General features: G+C 41.2%; 2 protein-coding genes across 3 annotated transcripts; one reads left to right on the top strand and one right to left on the bottom strand.

Moving 5' to 3' along the window:
• Window positions 1–626: 626 nt before the first annotated feature.
• Window positions 627–2,626, top strand: pqbp1 (polyglutamine binding protein 1). Of its 2 annotated transcripts, XM_010890674.3 has the most exons (7): window positions 627–734; window positions 983–1,050; window positions 1,148–1,259; window positions 1,372–1,472; window positions 1,605–1,787; window positions 1,997–2,054; window positions 2,193–2,626. In XM_010890674.3, the coding sequence occupies exons 2-7, from the start codon at window positions 984–986 to the stop codon at window positions 2,362–2,364; spliced, it is 693 nt and encodes a 230-aa protein (XP_010888976.1). In that variant the 5' UTR covers window positions 627–734; window position 983; the 3' UTR covers window positions 2,365–2,626. The 2 variants fall into 2 exon arrangements, with proteins under 2 accessions (XP_010888976.1, XP_034152040.1); XM_034296149.1 differs by having other exon boundaries at window positions 1,372–1,787.
• Window positions 2,627–2,974: 348 nt separating this feature from the next.
• gpkow (G patch domain and KOW motifs) lies at window positions 2,975–13,217 on the bottom strand. Its single transcript, XM_010890675.3, has 11 exons — window positions 12,981–13,217; window positions 9,663–9,856; window positions 7,648–7,787; window positions 6,603–6,709; window positions 6,292–6,493; window positions 5,305–5,437; window positions 4,548–4,725; window positions 4,088–4,199; window positions 3,920–3,989; window positions 3,708–3,793; window positions 2,975–3,331 (listed from the first exon to the last, which is right to left on the bottom strand). Exons 1-11 carry the CDS (start codon window positions 13,181–13,183, stop codon window positions 3,206–3,208), a joined length of 1,551 nt encoding a protein of 516 aa, XP_010888977.2. The 5' UTR covers window positions 13,184–13,217; the 3' UTR covers window positions 2,975–3,205.
• Window positions 13,218–14,041: the final 824 nt, after the last annotated feature.

Below are 14,041 nucleotides of genomic sequence, written 5' to 3'. Positions count from 1 at the left end.
TCTGAGCTCTGACTTTCCTAACTAAATATCAATGGCGTCATGATTTCACTTCACATTAGTCTGATTTCCAATTTGTCCTCAAATAATAATTATCTTACAACTACGACTTCTCTTTCAGATAATTGAAAAGAGGATTTTACCTCATTTTCTTCCCTGTTCTCAAGCGTATTGAAGGCACCTTTTGTTGAAAACAGCTAAAGCAACTGGGCCCGTTCAAACGCGTCGGTTATGCTAGTTTTAAACCATGCTAGTATTGATGGCCATACGAGGCTTCATTAACGTTCTTCTAGCAGCAGGGTATTATGCTAGCAGCGCTAACGCGGATTTTCTTTTTTAAAATAAAAGTAATCATTAAACTATATAAGGCAATATAGTTAAGCATCTAGTCTGTTCATTTTATGTTTAAAGAGCTGCCAGCATAATATCTTGCTGATAAAATAACGCTAATGAAGCCACGCTTGGCCAGCACTAATGGGACGTAGCTAATTCGTTTACAGGTTTGAATTGTTTCTAGTACAACAGTCAAACAAATATCGAGACACTTTTCATGAGACTGCATTTTTATCTTTCCCAAGTTCAAATTGGAAATGCATATAGTCGCATAAAAATCTGACCACAAATGATTTCAAGTGCCTCTGGAACATCCTCTTTAATGACGTAATCACAGTGCGCGTTGCTGCTCTTTCTATCTTTCAACACGGGTTAGCTAGATTTCACTCAACAGCTTAAGTAAAGTAAGGACCATTTTTGATGCAGTTATTAACCTAGGTTTTTGAATTTTAACATATTAACGTTCCTCTAGCGTATTCGGGGATAATACTGATTGGCTGGGAACGCTAATTACCGTAGACTGTTCTAACGTTCGAGGGAATTAGCTAGCTAGTTACGTTAGCAAGAGTTACGTTTAGGTAATGTTATGGCAGTAGTTAGCTAGCGGGTTTGGGTCATCGACTATATACTTATATAACATTTTGTCTTGTAGGATGCCTCTGCCACCGGCACTGTTGGCTCGACTTGCCAAAAGAGGGATTCTAAAACACTCAGATCAAGGTATGGCAAAAACGAATTATCCTAACTATAAAATTACGTTTTGTCTGCTAAAATGCAAAGTAGGTACAGTCGCATATCTTTTACGGTCTGACTTCAGATGCGGATGAGGAGATCATTGCTGAGGACTACGATGACAACAATGTTGATTATGAAGCCACGGCGCGTGAGAAGTTACCTCCCAACTGGTACAAAGTATTTGACCCTATCTGGTGAGCAGAACTGTCTTCTTCAGATTCTGTTACTAAACATGTAGATTGTATAACACCAGTGGGGTTTGGCTAGTGGACATACAAGTATGAAGTATGTCATTTGTATCCTCAGTGGACTGCCATACTACTGGAATGTTGAATCTGACCTGGTTGCATGGCTGTCCCCAACCGACCCCACATCAGTAATCACTAAATCTGCAAAGAAGTTGAGGGGTAAGAATCCTGGCATCCAGCACAGAATACTTCTGCATGTTTGTTGTTTTCACACAGATTCAATATTTAAGAAATTAATTAATCCTGACAATCCCACTAACCTCAAAATATCTGAATCTGTCTTTCTTGCAGAAGGTGGAGAGGACCGAGAAAGACAATTTGAGAAGCCAGACAGAGAGAGGGAACGAGAGAGGGACAGAGATCGGGAAATGGAGAGGGAAAGGGATAGGGAAAGATTGAGGGATGAAGGTAGGGATCGAGACAGACGTATGCAGAGGAGAGAAGATGCAGCACCCTATAACAAGAACAAACGAGGTAAAGATCCAGAAATGTCCTCACAAGGGACATTGCATTTCTTGCTTAACACAAACATTGCAACTGCCTGTGTGTCTACGCTGGCTATTGCTAACACATTTCAGTAAACTATGTCTTTATGGCATGAACTAGTGCCAAGATCCTTCTGTAAACTGTATCTTTAAGGAAGCAACTAGTGCTGACATGGTTTTGTTAACTTCCTCTTTCAGGAAGAAAGGATGAGGAGATGGACCCAATGGACCCCAGTGCCTATTCCGATGCTCCCAAGTAATGCCACTGACCTAATCATTCATACAGTGATCATCCTGTGCCGTCTTTCCTTTCACCATACGTGAATGTCAGTTATCTGGGATACATGCCGATTTGTTTCTACCCTGTATCATACATTTATGTTCCTCGTCGCAGGGGCACGTGGTCCACTGGCTTGCCAAAGCGCAACGAGGCGAAGACGGGGGCAGACACCACGGCAGCAGGTCCTTTGTTCCAGCAGCGACCATACCCCAGCCCCGGCGCTGTACTCAGGGCCAACGCGGCCAATAAAAAGCCCCCCAGTGACGACGATGATGAAAAAGATTGATCATAGGGCTTCACAATGAGGAGAAACTGACAGAGCCGTGAGCTACTTGTGTGCTACGTTTGGTGAACTTTACTATGGATACTTAAGTTACCATTCTGTTGTCAATCCATATACACGTAGAATGTAAGACTCCTAAGCGGTGTACTGTCAAACAGGATCAATGAGTCAACCATTTAAGTGTGAAACGGACATGGTCAGTCTGACGCGATAACCAAAAACATATCTCCATTTAACTTTCTTAATAAACACAATGAAAGAGGAATTGTTTTTCTGGTCTATCAAAGTTAGTTGGCCAGCTCATTGATTCCGCCTGTTGGTTTGCTTATTTTGTATGATGTACAGAAGCACATGGCAACTGGTTTCCGTTTGTAAATATTATTTTTTAGAACTTGAATGTTAATTGTAAGCTACTGTTTGTTTTCAGTAATCATTAGATCAGTGGCATTTGCTAAATAAAGGAGTAATTGTGGTAAAAAAAATAAAAGCCTTGGAACTGGCTGTTTTATCCATTGGTGGGAACCTACATGTGCACTGCAACTTCAAAACAAGTTATACTTCCAAATATTATAGTAGTGCCAACATGTTATGCCAATAATGTAACATCTCTTGGCTTTGTTGAAATTATTTTATTACAAAGGTACAATATACCGCCCTCATGAACCATCCTGATCTCACAAGGGGACATTCCTTTTAGATCAGAATGATTTGCACAAGGCTACGATAGAACTACAATAACTCACTGTACAGACGTAGCACTTTATGACACCACTAGGTCAAATGAAGACAGACATATCCACTTTGAGACATTGGGGCACGCTGGTTGAGATGGTAAGCAACAGAGTCAGTGATCTCCACCTACATAATGACAGATAGAGTCATAGTCCAGGGTGAACACCTTCTCCTCATATCTGTCCAGCTGCACCATTGCTTTGCACCGGTCCCGGTCTCTCTGGAGGATACGGCCCACCTTAAAAACAACGGAAATAACAGAAGCCAAATGACAATATGCCCAATTTTGGAGTCCTTTAATCTACAATTCCATTATTAAAAGCTGCACTAGGTATGATGTTTTTTCAGCATGTTGCAATTACACAGAAAGCGGTTCCGGACCAATGGGCGATAGAGAAGGAAGTTCCACATAATCATATGAAAAATAGAATGATCTGTTCCAAAAAAAGCGCTAACTCAGTTCGATGTTATTCTTAGCCTTGCTAACATTAGCTTAAGGTTCCTGGTTGCTAGCTATAGAGAGCTAGTCTAAGTCTTCTTTTGCTTCTTTGCAGTTTTCACAATGTATGTTGTAGTAGACAAGGGAGAAATTGACTGACAAGCCAACCACTCACCTGTCCCCTGTGTTCACCAAGTACAACCATGATGTCATCCGAGTCACTCTTTGGTACAATGGTCTCCAGCATGGTCTGTTTAACATCTACATTATCATGAAGACACAAGTAACACGGATGAGTAGAGGGAACACCAGTTAAAAGTATGTGGGTTGTAGGGAGTAAAAACTGGAATGAAGCAGTATATACTGAGAAGACGTTAATGAACTTACCATCTAAGAATCTTCCTTCCTCAGTACGACAAATACAGATGTTTGGTGTCAAGACATCCTCTATCCGCATCTACAAGAAAACATATTTCAGTGAACTGATTTCAATGACAGAAAATGAAAACTATAGTGGGTCATGAAGTTCAAGACAAGATGCTCCTTTTACAGTACCTTTGAATTGTAATATTTCCCTCCTTTAAATGCTTTATCTACAAAGCGAACTTTCAGGTCTCTCTGGAGCCAGGAGGGGGCAGCAGGGGGTAGCTTCACTGGGGGCTTCTCTCTGAAGGAAAGAAAGGTTGATTGTGTTCTTATTACACTTTGTAAACCATTATTTTACCACGCCGTTTCATTATTTGTTAACAAATAAGTGAAAAAAAAATCATGGCTTCAGATTCAAAATTTTATATCAATGAAATTCAACACTACTGTTGTTTGCTCCTTGGGGTTTAAGGCCAGGTGTTTTGTAAATGCACTTTGTGACATCTGCTGATGTAAAAAGGGCTTTATAGATAAATTTGATTGATTGATTATCAACTGTACTGTATTCCAAAACATTATATTTTGTTATTCTCATGTTTGCATTATAAATTCTACTCCAACAAAATCTGCTATTTTCAGCATACTGTACCTGTCCTGACTTGAATCTTTATGCTTCCTTTTTCTTTGGTCCTTTCCTCCATCTCTGTCCTTCTCAGAAGATCTACTTTTCTTCCTCTCCTCTTCTTCATTATTCCTTCTTTCTTTCTCCCTGTCTTCCCGTCTCTGCAGTTCCTTTTCTTTTTCTTTGTGGGCCCTGCTGAGCCGACCTGTTTTGAGGCAAGATATTTTAAAAGAGACTTCATTAAACACTGGCATCAGCATTATGAATTAGTCGACTCTGCATAATCAATATTGTAAGACCAAAACATATTTACCTATGATATATGAGCCACAGTACAGCAGTAAATTGAGTCTAGCGACACATGAGTACTAGTGTATTTGATATAGTGTGTGTGTGTAGAGGTACGTTTCTGCACCTCTGACCCCCTCAGGAACAGGACTGATTACTGATAATGGGACCAGTAACACTATGAGTGTTTTGGATGGAAAATGGCCACGTGGCTCTTTTTTACATAGAGGCTCAAATATCAATAAGCTAGAGAAAAATCAACAACAGACAAGCGTTGTGGCCGAGTGGTCCTTGTTTTGATCGATTGTGTATGCAGGGAGGGGGTATCTCACAAATACTGGAAATACCAACAGAAAAAAAATCCATCTAATGTTTAGGGATGCATGGCATGTTTGTTTGCACAACTATATTAGTCCAGTATTTTACTGTAAACAGATTCAATGTCATTTCAGGCAGCATTCTCAAAACAAACATGGTGGACAGAACACAAACTTACTGAGGTCTTTGCAGTTCTTGTCATATTCTGTGTGGGCAACCAGTTTCAATGCATATTGACTGATTGTCACAGTCTTGCTTCCAATCGCGAGCTTCACCACTACTCGTGCATTGTCCGGATCCACCCCTTCAATCTGGAATAGAAAAACAGTGTGGCAACAGGAGGTGCAGCCAGATCAGTATCAAAGGATACCAGCAGATGTAAACAGTATATGGAAATGCTTAATCCTCAACACTGCAGTAAACCATCCATTAGTTAAACACCTTGGTCAGTACAAAATAACAGTATCACAAGAAATAAAAGTAGTACACATGGTGATCAAACTAGTTGCAGTAGAAAATACACTGCAGGATGCGTAAAACAGTAGATATGGACAGTTTCTTGACTGAGCAGTTTAAATGAATAGGATAATACAGCAGCGTTGACTGGGTGGGTGTGTGTCAGTGCTAATAGGCTCTAAGATTAAGATGAATGACAAATAAATGACATAACAATCAGTAGAGAGACAATGACATGGAAATTTAAGCTAATAAAGCAGTAATTAAACTAGAACAACAACCATGCCTCCAAAGATAGCATACTACATATTAATCAGGACTGATTAAAATGATTGCTGCATTCTGTGGTTCCTGGAAGTTCTTACTAGGGCTACAACACAAGTGTTAATTACAGGAATACTTACAAATAAACTAACATAATGCTGATATCTATGTCATCTATTTGCTTTAAAGGTACTTTACTGTGTCAGCAGTGTTTTGGCATCAAAAATTTAAATATTGTGAAAAGTGAATAATAGAAAGATTTGCAATGTTAAATAAAACAAACTACTGTCGATTATGCCTTTTGTGTTAACTGGGTAATTTTTTTCTTAAATCTACCAGCAGGTATGGACAACATGGGAAAAGATAACAGTTATGCTTATCCTGAAACATATCACAGACGCCTAAGCAACCCTATTCTAGACACTTAATGGCAGACATATTTCACCTTCCCATACAGGTCCTTGTGTGCTCCAGACTCCACCAGCACATAGCCTCCAGGCCCCAGAACTAGGGTCTCCTCCTTCTGCTCATCACCTGGCTTAGGGGGTCTCCTTGGCCCACTGGGCTCCAGGTCCCTTATAGCAGAGCGGTCAGCTCCCAAACCCAGACCCTTAGGCCTCAGCTGGTGTTCAATAGGTTTCACATCTCTGGAGGGATAAAACATGTTTTATAACAACAGGGGAATTACACTTCTCAGTAAATAACCAGGGAATACGAGATGGCAACTGAAGATGGACCGTGATGGAGAATGCTTACTGTTTGAAGGTCCGTCCAATACCCTCGCCAGCCTTCCAACCCATTCCCTTCAACATGGCCAGGCCGTACGCCTCCACAGGAACGCTGTTGTAGTCTGCCTCTGTGGACTGAACATACAGCAACCGGTCAGAAACACAGCCTTCACACACCCACTGGCCCGGTCCAATGGTCTGATTCTCATGCGTCTGCCCAACACTGTTCAGTCAGGCTCGGACCGACAGATGTTTGTGTATGACCCCACTCCACACGCCAAAACGTCTGAAGCAAATGTCCTATTTATATAAGGCCTTAGCTGTAGGCTGACAGACTGAGTCAGTCACCAAGCAGATCCCAGCAGACCACAGCCGTGTGGGCAGACAGATGCTGCTGTCAATAACGAGTTTGCTGTCTGTCCCAGTGGCCGTGTGCGCGGCTCCCCGTGGGCTCTGTCTGCCGTGGCAAACGCTGAGATGGCTCTAATGGTGGTGGAGGGGGGGGGGCATGAAAGTGACCCAGAGGTAGAATGCCCCTCTGCCCCTCCCTAATGTCTGCAGTCAAGAAATCTGTGAGATGACAGTGATGGGGAGGGGGGTTGATGAGGAAGAGATGCAGAAAGGAGGATGACTGTTGGTCTCTGGGGGGGAGGGGGGAGCAGCTGTCATCTCATTCTTAAAATGCTGTCAGATCTTAAGTGTGCTGTATGACAGCGAGCGCGCGCACGCACTGGGCAGTTTAGATGGTGGAAATGGTGGTCAGCACTTTCACACACATCCTCTGGTTTCAGATGAACTGGTCAGTCCACCTCCATCTGTCATTGCTGACACTGTTGATCTGACTTTCACTCATGTTGATCCATCTCTCTCGCTCTCATTCACTCATCCGTGTCATAGCTTTCCCATCTCTGTTTACGTATCAACTTCTCTACCGGGAACTGAACCAAACATGAATTTCATAAACATACATAGAATTCTCTGTTATGCATGTTTATGATCTGTTGTTGATCTAAGACCCACACAACAAGAACCAGACGGTCACAAGGTTTCTCTGACATTTGACCCAAACTTACAGACTCTGGCCGCAGGTCTACTTTGACGTGGTCTCCATCCTCAAAGCCCTGTGGGGGTTGGTTCTGCATCAGCAGGGGAATGGTGAGGTTAGGGTCTGTCTGGTCCCCATTTTTCCACAGTTCAAGCTGCCTCTGGGATTCTGAAGAGAGAGTGGATGTTGCAGTATTCTAATGTTTTTCTATTCATAACATTAGTTAGAAAAGATTCTTGTATACTTCAAATTATTTTTTGAACACAGAACCGTAGAAGAACTCTGGAGCAAACAAAGATCCAACATACATGGTAGGAAAATAAACACATTGACAGCACAAACCAAAATAGGACATATTACAGTACAGAACGTTTGAAACAGACAAGGTACCACAGCGTATTAGATTGGTGTGCCGCACTGGAACAGTGTTGTGTATTAATAGTGCAATTTGTTTAAAATGTTAAATTGTATAAGAATATATGAAACCCATTTACAAACCCGATTCCAAAAAAGTTGGGACACTGTACAATTGTGAATAAAAACAGAATGCAATGATGTGGAAGTTTCAAATTTCAATATTTTATTCAGAATACAACATAGATGACATATCAAATGTTTAAAATGAGAAAATGTATCACTTAAAGGGAAAAATATCTGGACTGGTGAAAGATCTGGACTGCAGGCTGGCCATTTCAGTACCCTGATCCTTCCTCTATGCAGCCATGACATTGTAATTGATGCAGTATGTGGTCTGGCATTGTCATGTTGGAAAATGCAAGGTCTTCCCTGAAAGAGACGACGTCTGGATGGGAGCATATGTTGTTCTAGAACTTGGATATAACGGTCAGCATGGTTCCTTTCCAGATGTAGGCTGCCCATGCCACACGCACTCATGCAACCCCATACCATCAGAGATGCAGGCTTCTGAACTGAGCGCTGATAACAACTTGGGTTGTCCTTGTCCTCTTTAGTCCGGATGACATGGCGTCCCAGTTTTCCAAAATGAACTTCAAATTTTGATTCGTCTGACCACAGAACACTTTTCCACTTTGTCACAGTCCATTTTAAATGATCCTTGGCCCAGAGAAAACGCCTGTGCTTCTGGATCCTGTTTAGATACCTATAGAGTTTTAGCCGGCAACGGTGAATGGCACGGTGGATTGTGTTCACCGACAATGTTTTCTGGAAGTATTCCTGAGCATGTTGTGATTTCCATTACAGTACCATTCCTCTATGTGATGCAGTGCCGTCTGAGGGCCCGAAGATCACGGGCATCCAGTATGGTTTTCCGGCCTTGACCCTTACGCACAGAGATTGTTCCAATTTTTCTCTGAGAAACTCCTTTCTGATATTGCTCCACTATTTTTCGCTGCAGCATTGGGGGAATTTGTGATCCTCTGCCCATCTTGACTTCTGTGAGACACTGCCACTCTGAGAGGCTCTTTTTATACCCAATCATGTTGCCAATTGACATAATAAGTTGCAAGTTGGTCCTCCAGCTGTTCCTTATCTGTACATTTAACTTTTCCGGCCTCTTATTACTACCTGTCCCAACTTTTTTGGAATGTATAGCTCTCATGAAATCCAAAATGAGCCAATATTTGGCATGACATTACAAAATGTCTCACTTTCAACATTTATTCAATCAATATATTATCTATATTCTATTGTGAATTAAATATAAGTTTATGACATTTGTAAATTATTCCATTCCTTTTTTACTCAATTTGTACAGTGTCCCAACTTTTTTGGAATCGGGTTTGTACGTCTGAATGTATTACAAGCTATTCTCCCATTCTGCTTTGGAGTTGTAAGTGCCTAGTTCTCCTCGTCATCTGCTGAGGGTGGGTTGACAGACTAAAATGTGTCATATAGACGAGATATGGGTTTGCTGGTAGAAAACCAATGTGAAAGGCATTACCTTTACCCAGCATGTTAATTTCAGAATTTTCCAAGTAGTAACTGAAACGTGCGGACAAGGACGACAAGAACGACATGGACGCCACGGACGACATGGATGCCACGGACAACACGGACACACACCTTCAATAATTTCTTTGACAGCCTGTGATTCCACAGAGTCCTGCTCCTGAGAGGGGTTCTGTGTTTTGGTTTTGTCCTCCCCTCCGTCACCATGCACCTGGACTTGGCCAGCTCTGTTCTCCTGCCTGCTACACCAGCGGTTCCTCTGGATGAGTGGAATGATCAGCTCCCTTGGCTTGTCCACAGGCTTGGTACTAAGAGACAAACAGTTTAAGAAGGTAGAAAACATTTACTAACTAGACCACAATTAGTACAAGGCCTATTTCCCAATTACCTTTCAGGAGAAAGGAGATGTAGGTCACATTCCTCTGCTCAGATGTGGCATTCGTCAACCAATGGTTGTGTGTTGGGTCACTGGTTGTACTACCCAAAATCAGATTGATCTATGCTGATGTGAGCTGATATCTAAAACACCTAACCAGGCAAGGTAAAATCTGGCATGCATCAGCAACACCTGCACTGAGAACCGCCTTTATTATTGGTATGTAGGCTCATTACCCTGCTCAGGTGAGAGTGGGTAATGTGCAGGTCTGCACTGGGATTATGGACAAAAAAAGGTGTCCCAGTAGTCTTAACAAAGCGTCCCAGCAGTCCTAACAAAATATGTCCACACAAAGTAGTAAGTGCGCTAACATCAGTGTGTTGTCTCCAATCAATACCAGTGTGTTGTCTCCAATCAATACCGGGCATGTCATTAACAATCAATGAATAAAAAAATGGGGCAGATACTTATGTGTGTTTAGTTGAGTCCAAACCAAGCCTTCGTGTGCCACAACTTTAGTCTTACTTTGTTTGAGTTTTTACCAGTATACTAACACTCTGGACAATATACATAATGTAGTTGGACAGCGCTTTGTGATGCACGATGGGAGGTGAGAAAATAAAAATGACAAAAATGTGACAAAGTCTGTCTGGTTTTTTTCTTATAAAATAATGCACATTTAGGCCATCTCTTACTCCCATTATTTGCACAACCAGACTGCCTTGTCCAACTGCAGTAGATCTGTTGTCCAGAGTCATAGTGGACAGATAAAAACAAAAACGAGAGCTGCCAAAATTAACAGTAAGTGTAATTAACACTATTTTCTTTATCCTTATGAAGAATTCAACTTAGAGGAAGGGTTTAGGCATTACAGCTTTTTAATATGTAGCCCCCACTTTTTCAGGGGACCATAAGGTATTGGACAACTGACTCAAAAGCTGTTTCATGGACAAGTGTGGGCTACTCCTTCATTATGTCTTCCTCAATTAAGCAGGTAAACGATCTAGAGTTGATTCCAGGTGTTGCCCACGCATTTGGAAGATGTGGTCAAAGGAGCTCTCAATGCAAGTGAAACAGGCCATCCTTAGGCTGTAAAAACAATATGGAGAAGGCTCAGAACGGCTCATGATCCGAAGCATGCTACATAATCTGTACAACAAGGTGGAGGCAGTGTGATGGCATGGGCATGCATGGCTTCCAATGGCACTGTGTTTATTGATGATGTGACAGAAGACGGATGAATAATGAAGTGTATAGGGCAGGGGTATTAAATCTGGCCCTTGAAGCCAGTTTTTTCATTGCAACCCTCTACTCTGACTTATTCAGGCTAGACACCAGGTGGGTCCAATGAATGATTAGGTAGAACAGAAAACCAGCAGGCTCCAGCCCTCGTATGGTAAGATTTGAATATACCCCTGGTATAGGGATATACCATCTGCTCAGACTCAGCCAAATTCAGCAAAGTTGAATGGACGGCGCTTCAATTTACAGATGGACAAGGACTCAAAACATTGTTTTTTAGGGCAAAGAAGTGGAATATCCTAACACCTAATCTCAACCCGATCGAGCATGCATTTCACTTGCTGAAGACAACATTTTAAGCAGAAAGACCCACGAACAAACAACTGAAGACAGCTGCAGTAAAGGCCTGGCAAAACATCACAAAGAAGGAAACCCAGGGTTTGGTGATGTCCATGCGTTCTAGACCTCAAGCAGTCATTGCCTGCAAAGGATTCTTGACAAAGTATTGAAAATGAACATTTTATTTACAATTGTGTTAATTAGTCCAATTACATTTGAGCCCCTCAAATAAGGGGACTGTGTATGAAAATAGGTGCAATTCCTAAAAGTTTCATATATTTTTGTTCAAACGCTTGATTTACAGCGGAATGTCTGCACTTAAATTGCATCTCAGTTGTTTCATTTCAAATACATTGTGGTGGCATACAGAACCAAAATTATGAAAATTGTACATATATATATTTTTTTTACCTAGTTTGCTATATCTGCACTAAAGTCTTTTCCCACTACATTGTGTGTACTCAACAAAATTATAAACGCAACAGTTTTTGCCTCATGAGCTGAACTCAAAGATCTGAGACATTCTCTATGTACAAAAAAAAAGGCCTATTTCTCTCAAATATTTTTTCACAAATCAGCCTGATTCATGCTCTAGATGTTTCTACAGATGTCTAAGCTTTATATATATGCACTGGCAGACGCAACCAATCACGTGCATAGGTTGTGTTTCTATGTATTTTGTATGGGCTCGTCTGTACCAGTTTTTCTAGCACTTGAGTGTATTTTTTCTAACCAGTCAAATACATTCAAGCTTAATAGCAAGGGAATTCAGTCATCACAAAGTTTGATATCTGTTTTCCTACTTTGTACATTCTGGGAGTGGTTAAATTACAAGAGGTGTGATCATTTTGCCAAACAAACCTTTGTACTTGCAAAACGTTTTGTCGATCTGGAAACTGAAAGGGACAGGGACCTACAATAAATGGCCCATGACAATCTATTTTGAAACGAAAACGTTTTGAAGATTAAATACATTAATTCAACCCAGCTATGAGTAAATGGCTATAATCAAGCATTTTCTGCGGAAAAGACCGATTTGCAATGGGATACAGTGTGGAAAGATTGATAGTTAAGTGACCCCGCAGGTCACCAGCTTAAGTGCGTGTGGCAAGAATAGGCTATGAGAGTCTATGTCGCTAGTATTATATGTAATTAATACAGCATATCCATTCGAATTGCATTCAAGTCTTTCAAACAAATACGAGACTAAGTCTGAGTCAGCAATGGTTGAAAAGGCGTTTCCGAGTGACGAGTTTTAAAATCGTCAATCGAGTCCGAGTCCCGGACTCGAATACTACAACGCCGGTCTAGGTTGAAGACGTAACTCGTAACATGTATTGTTGAATCTGAAATACAATACCTAATGCAGCTGTATCAAATGTGTGGCTTATTACGACACAAATTACGTTCGAAAATCCAAAATGAGATAGCTAACGTTACAACTGACTTTGTATGTAGGTAGCGCGTTAGCTTACCTTAGCAATTCTTTCCCATCAATTCCGGTTAAATAATCTCGCTCTTCTGCGTTGAGAACTTCATCCCGAGTAGATTTGAATTTATTTACAGTTTTGCTAAAACTAAAAGATATAGCCCCTGCTTTTCTCTCTCCGTGCTGTAAGTGAACACTGGGTATTGACGTATCAACATTACTGTTTTGCTCATGCTGCGAGGACGCCATGTTTGCAATATAGAAGAGTTCTCTCGGTTAGGTTAACGTTTTGGATAATGTAGTTTTATGTGCACCGACTGCGATTTCATGTTTTTGTTAATAAACTACATTTCCCTAAAAGCAAGGTAATTCCTTTACATGCCGTTTCATTATGCAGGCCACCACAAAACCTGTTTGGACTAAGTTATACACTGTTCCTTTTTATTATTAAATGTATGTCCTGTTAAAAGAGCCTTCCCAATATTTTGTTAGACTTACGCAACTCCAGTAAAAACATTAAATTAAAATGTGTGTGACGTGACAGGTCTGTGTACGGTCCCTTATTTCAACTTCAGCGTACGGTACTTGATGTTTCTAATGTCAACATCTCATCATAGTAATACTAAAAGGCGAGCACTTCAAATTAAACCATGTGTATACTGTATACAACACTTTCTCCAGGGGCGTTTCTTTTTCACCCATTTTCATTTCCTCCCTCCACGCCCCCACTTCCCACGGTACTCGTTTAGGTTATTACTGTTTCTTGTCTGCTTTCAGACATCGAACAAACATTATGCTAAGATTTCATGCAATGTGTCCTGTTGAACTGCCTCAAAGCATGGCTATCGCGCTCTGTCGGCACCGTATTTGCAGTTCCGCAACACCTCTGTCCAGTTAAAATCAATATCGTCGCCGTACGTTTTCTTAACACCAAGCCTCAACTACAGTATGTACATCGATTGAACGTTTATAACCAACCTGATGTATCAAAAGAAGACTAAAAAAACTAAAGAATATTGCCGAGAAGAAAGAAGGAATTATGAAGGTGAGCATCTGTCTGGACTGGGTTGCTGTGTTAACATCGCATTTCTACTAACCAAGTAGGGG

Source organism: Esox lucius, chromosome 12, assembly GCF_011004845.1.
Source record: "Esox lucius isolate fEsoLuc1 chromosome 12, fEsoLuc1.pri, whole genome shotgun sequence".
NCBI classification, from domain to species: Eukaryota; Metazoa; Chordata; class Actinopteri; order Esociformes; family Esocidae; genus Esox; species Esox lucius.
This window is presented reverse-complemented; position numbering and strand designations above follow the sequence as displayed.

Coding starts and splice junctions, on each gene's coding strand:
- gpkow (XM_010890675.3), bottom strand. CDS start 13,183: ATGGCGTCCTCGCAGCATGAGCAAAACAGTAATGTTGATACGTCAATA. Junction 6,710..7,647: donor TAGACCTGCGGCCAGAGTCT/GTAAGTTTGGGT, acceptor CTGTATGTTCAG/TCCACAGAGGCAGACTACAA. Junction 3,990..4,087: donor GGAAATATTACAATTCAAAG/GTACTGTAAAAG, acceptor GTTTTCTTGTAG/ATGCGGATAGAGGATGTCTT.
- pqbp1 (XM_034296149.1), top strand. CDS start 984: ATGCCTCTGCCACCGGCACTGTTGGCTCGACTTGCCAAAAGAGGGATT. Junction 1,051..1,147: donor TCTAAAACACTCAGATCAAG/GTATGGCAAAAA, acceptor GTCTGACTTCAG/ATGCGGATGAGGAGATCATT. Junction 1,260..1,371: donor AAAGTATTTGACCCTATCTG/GTGAGCAGAACT, acceptor TTGTATCCTCAG/TGGACTGCCATACTACTGGA.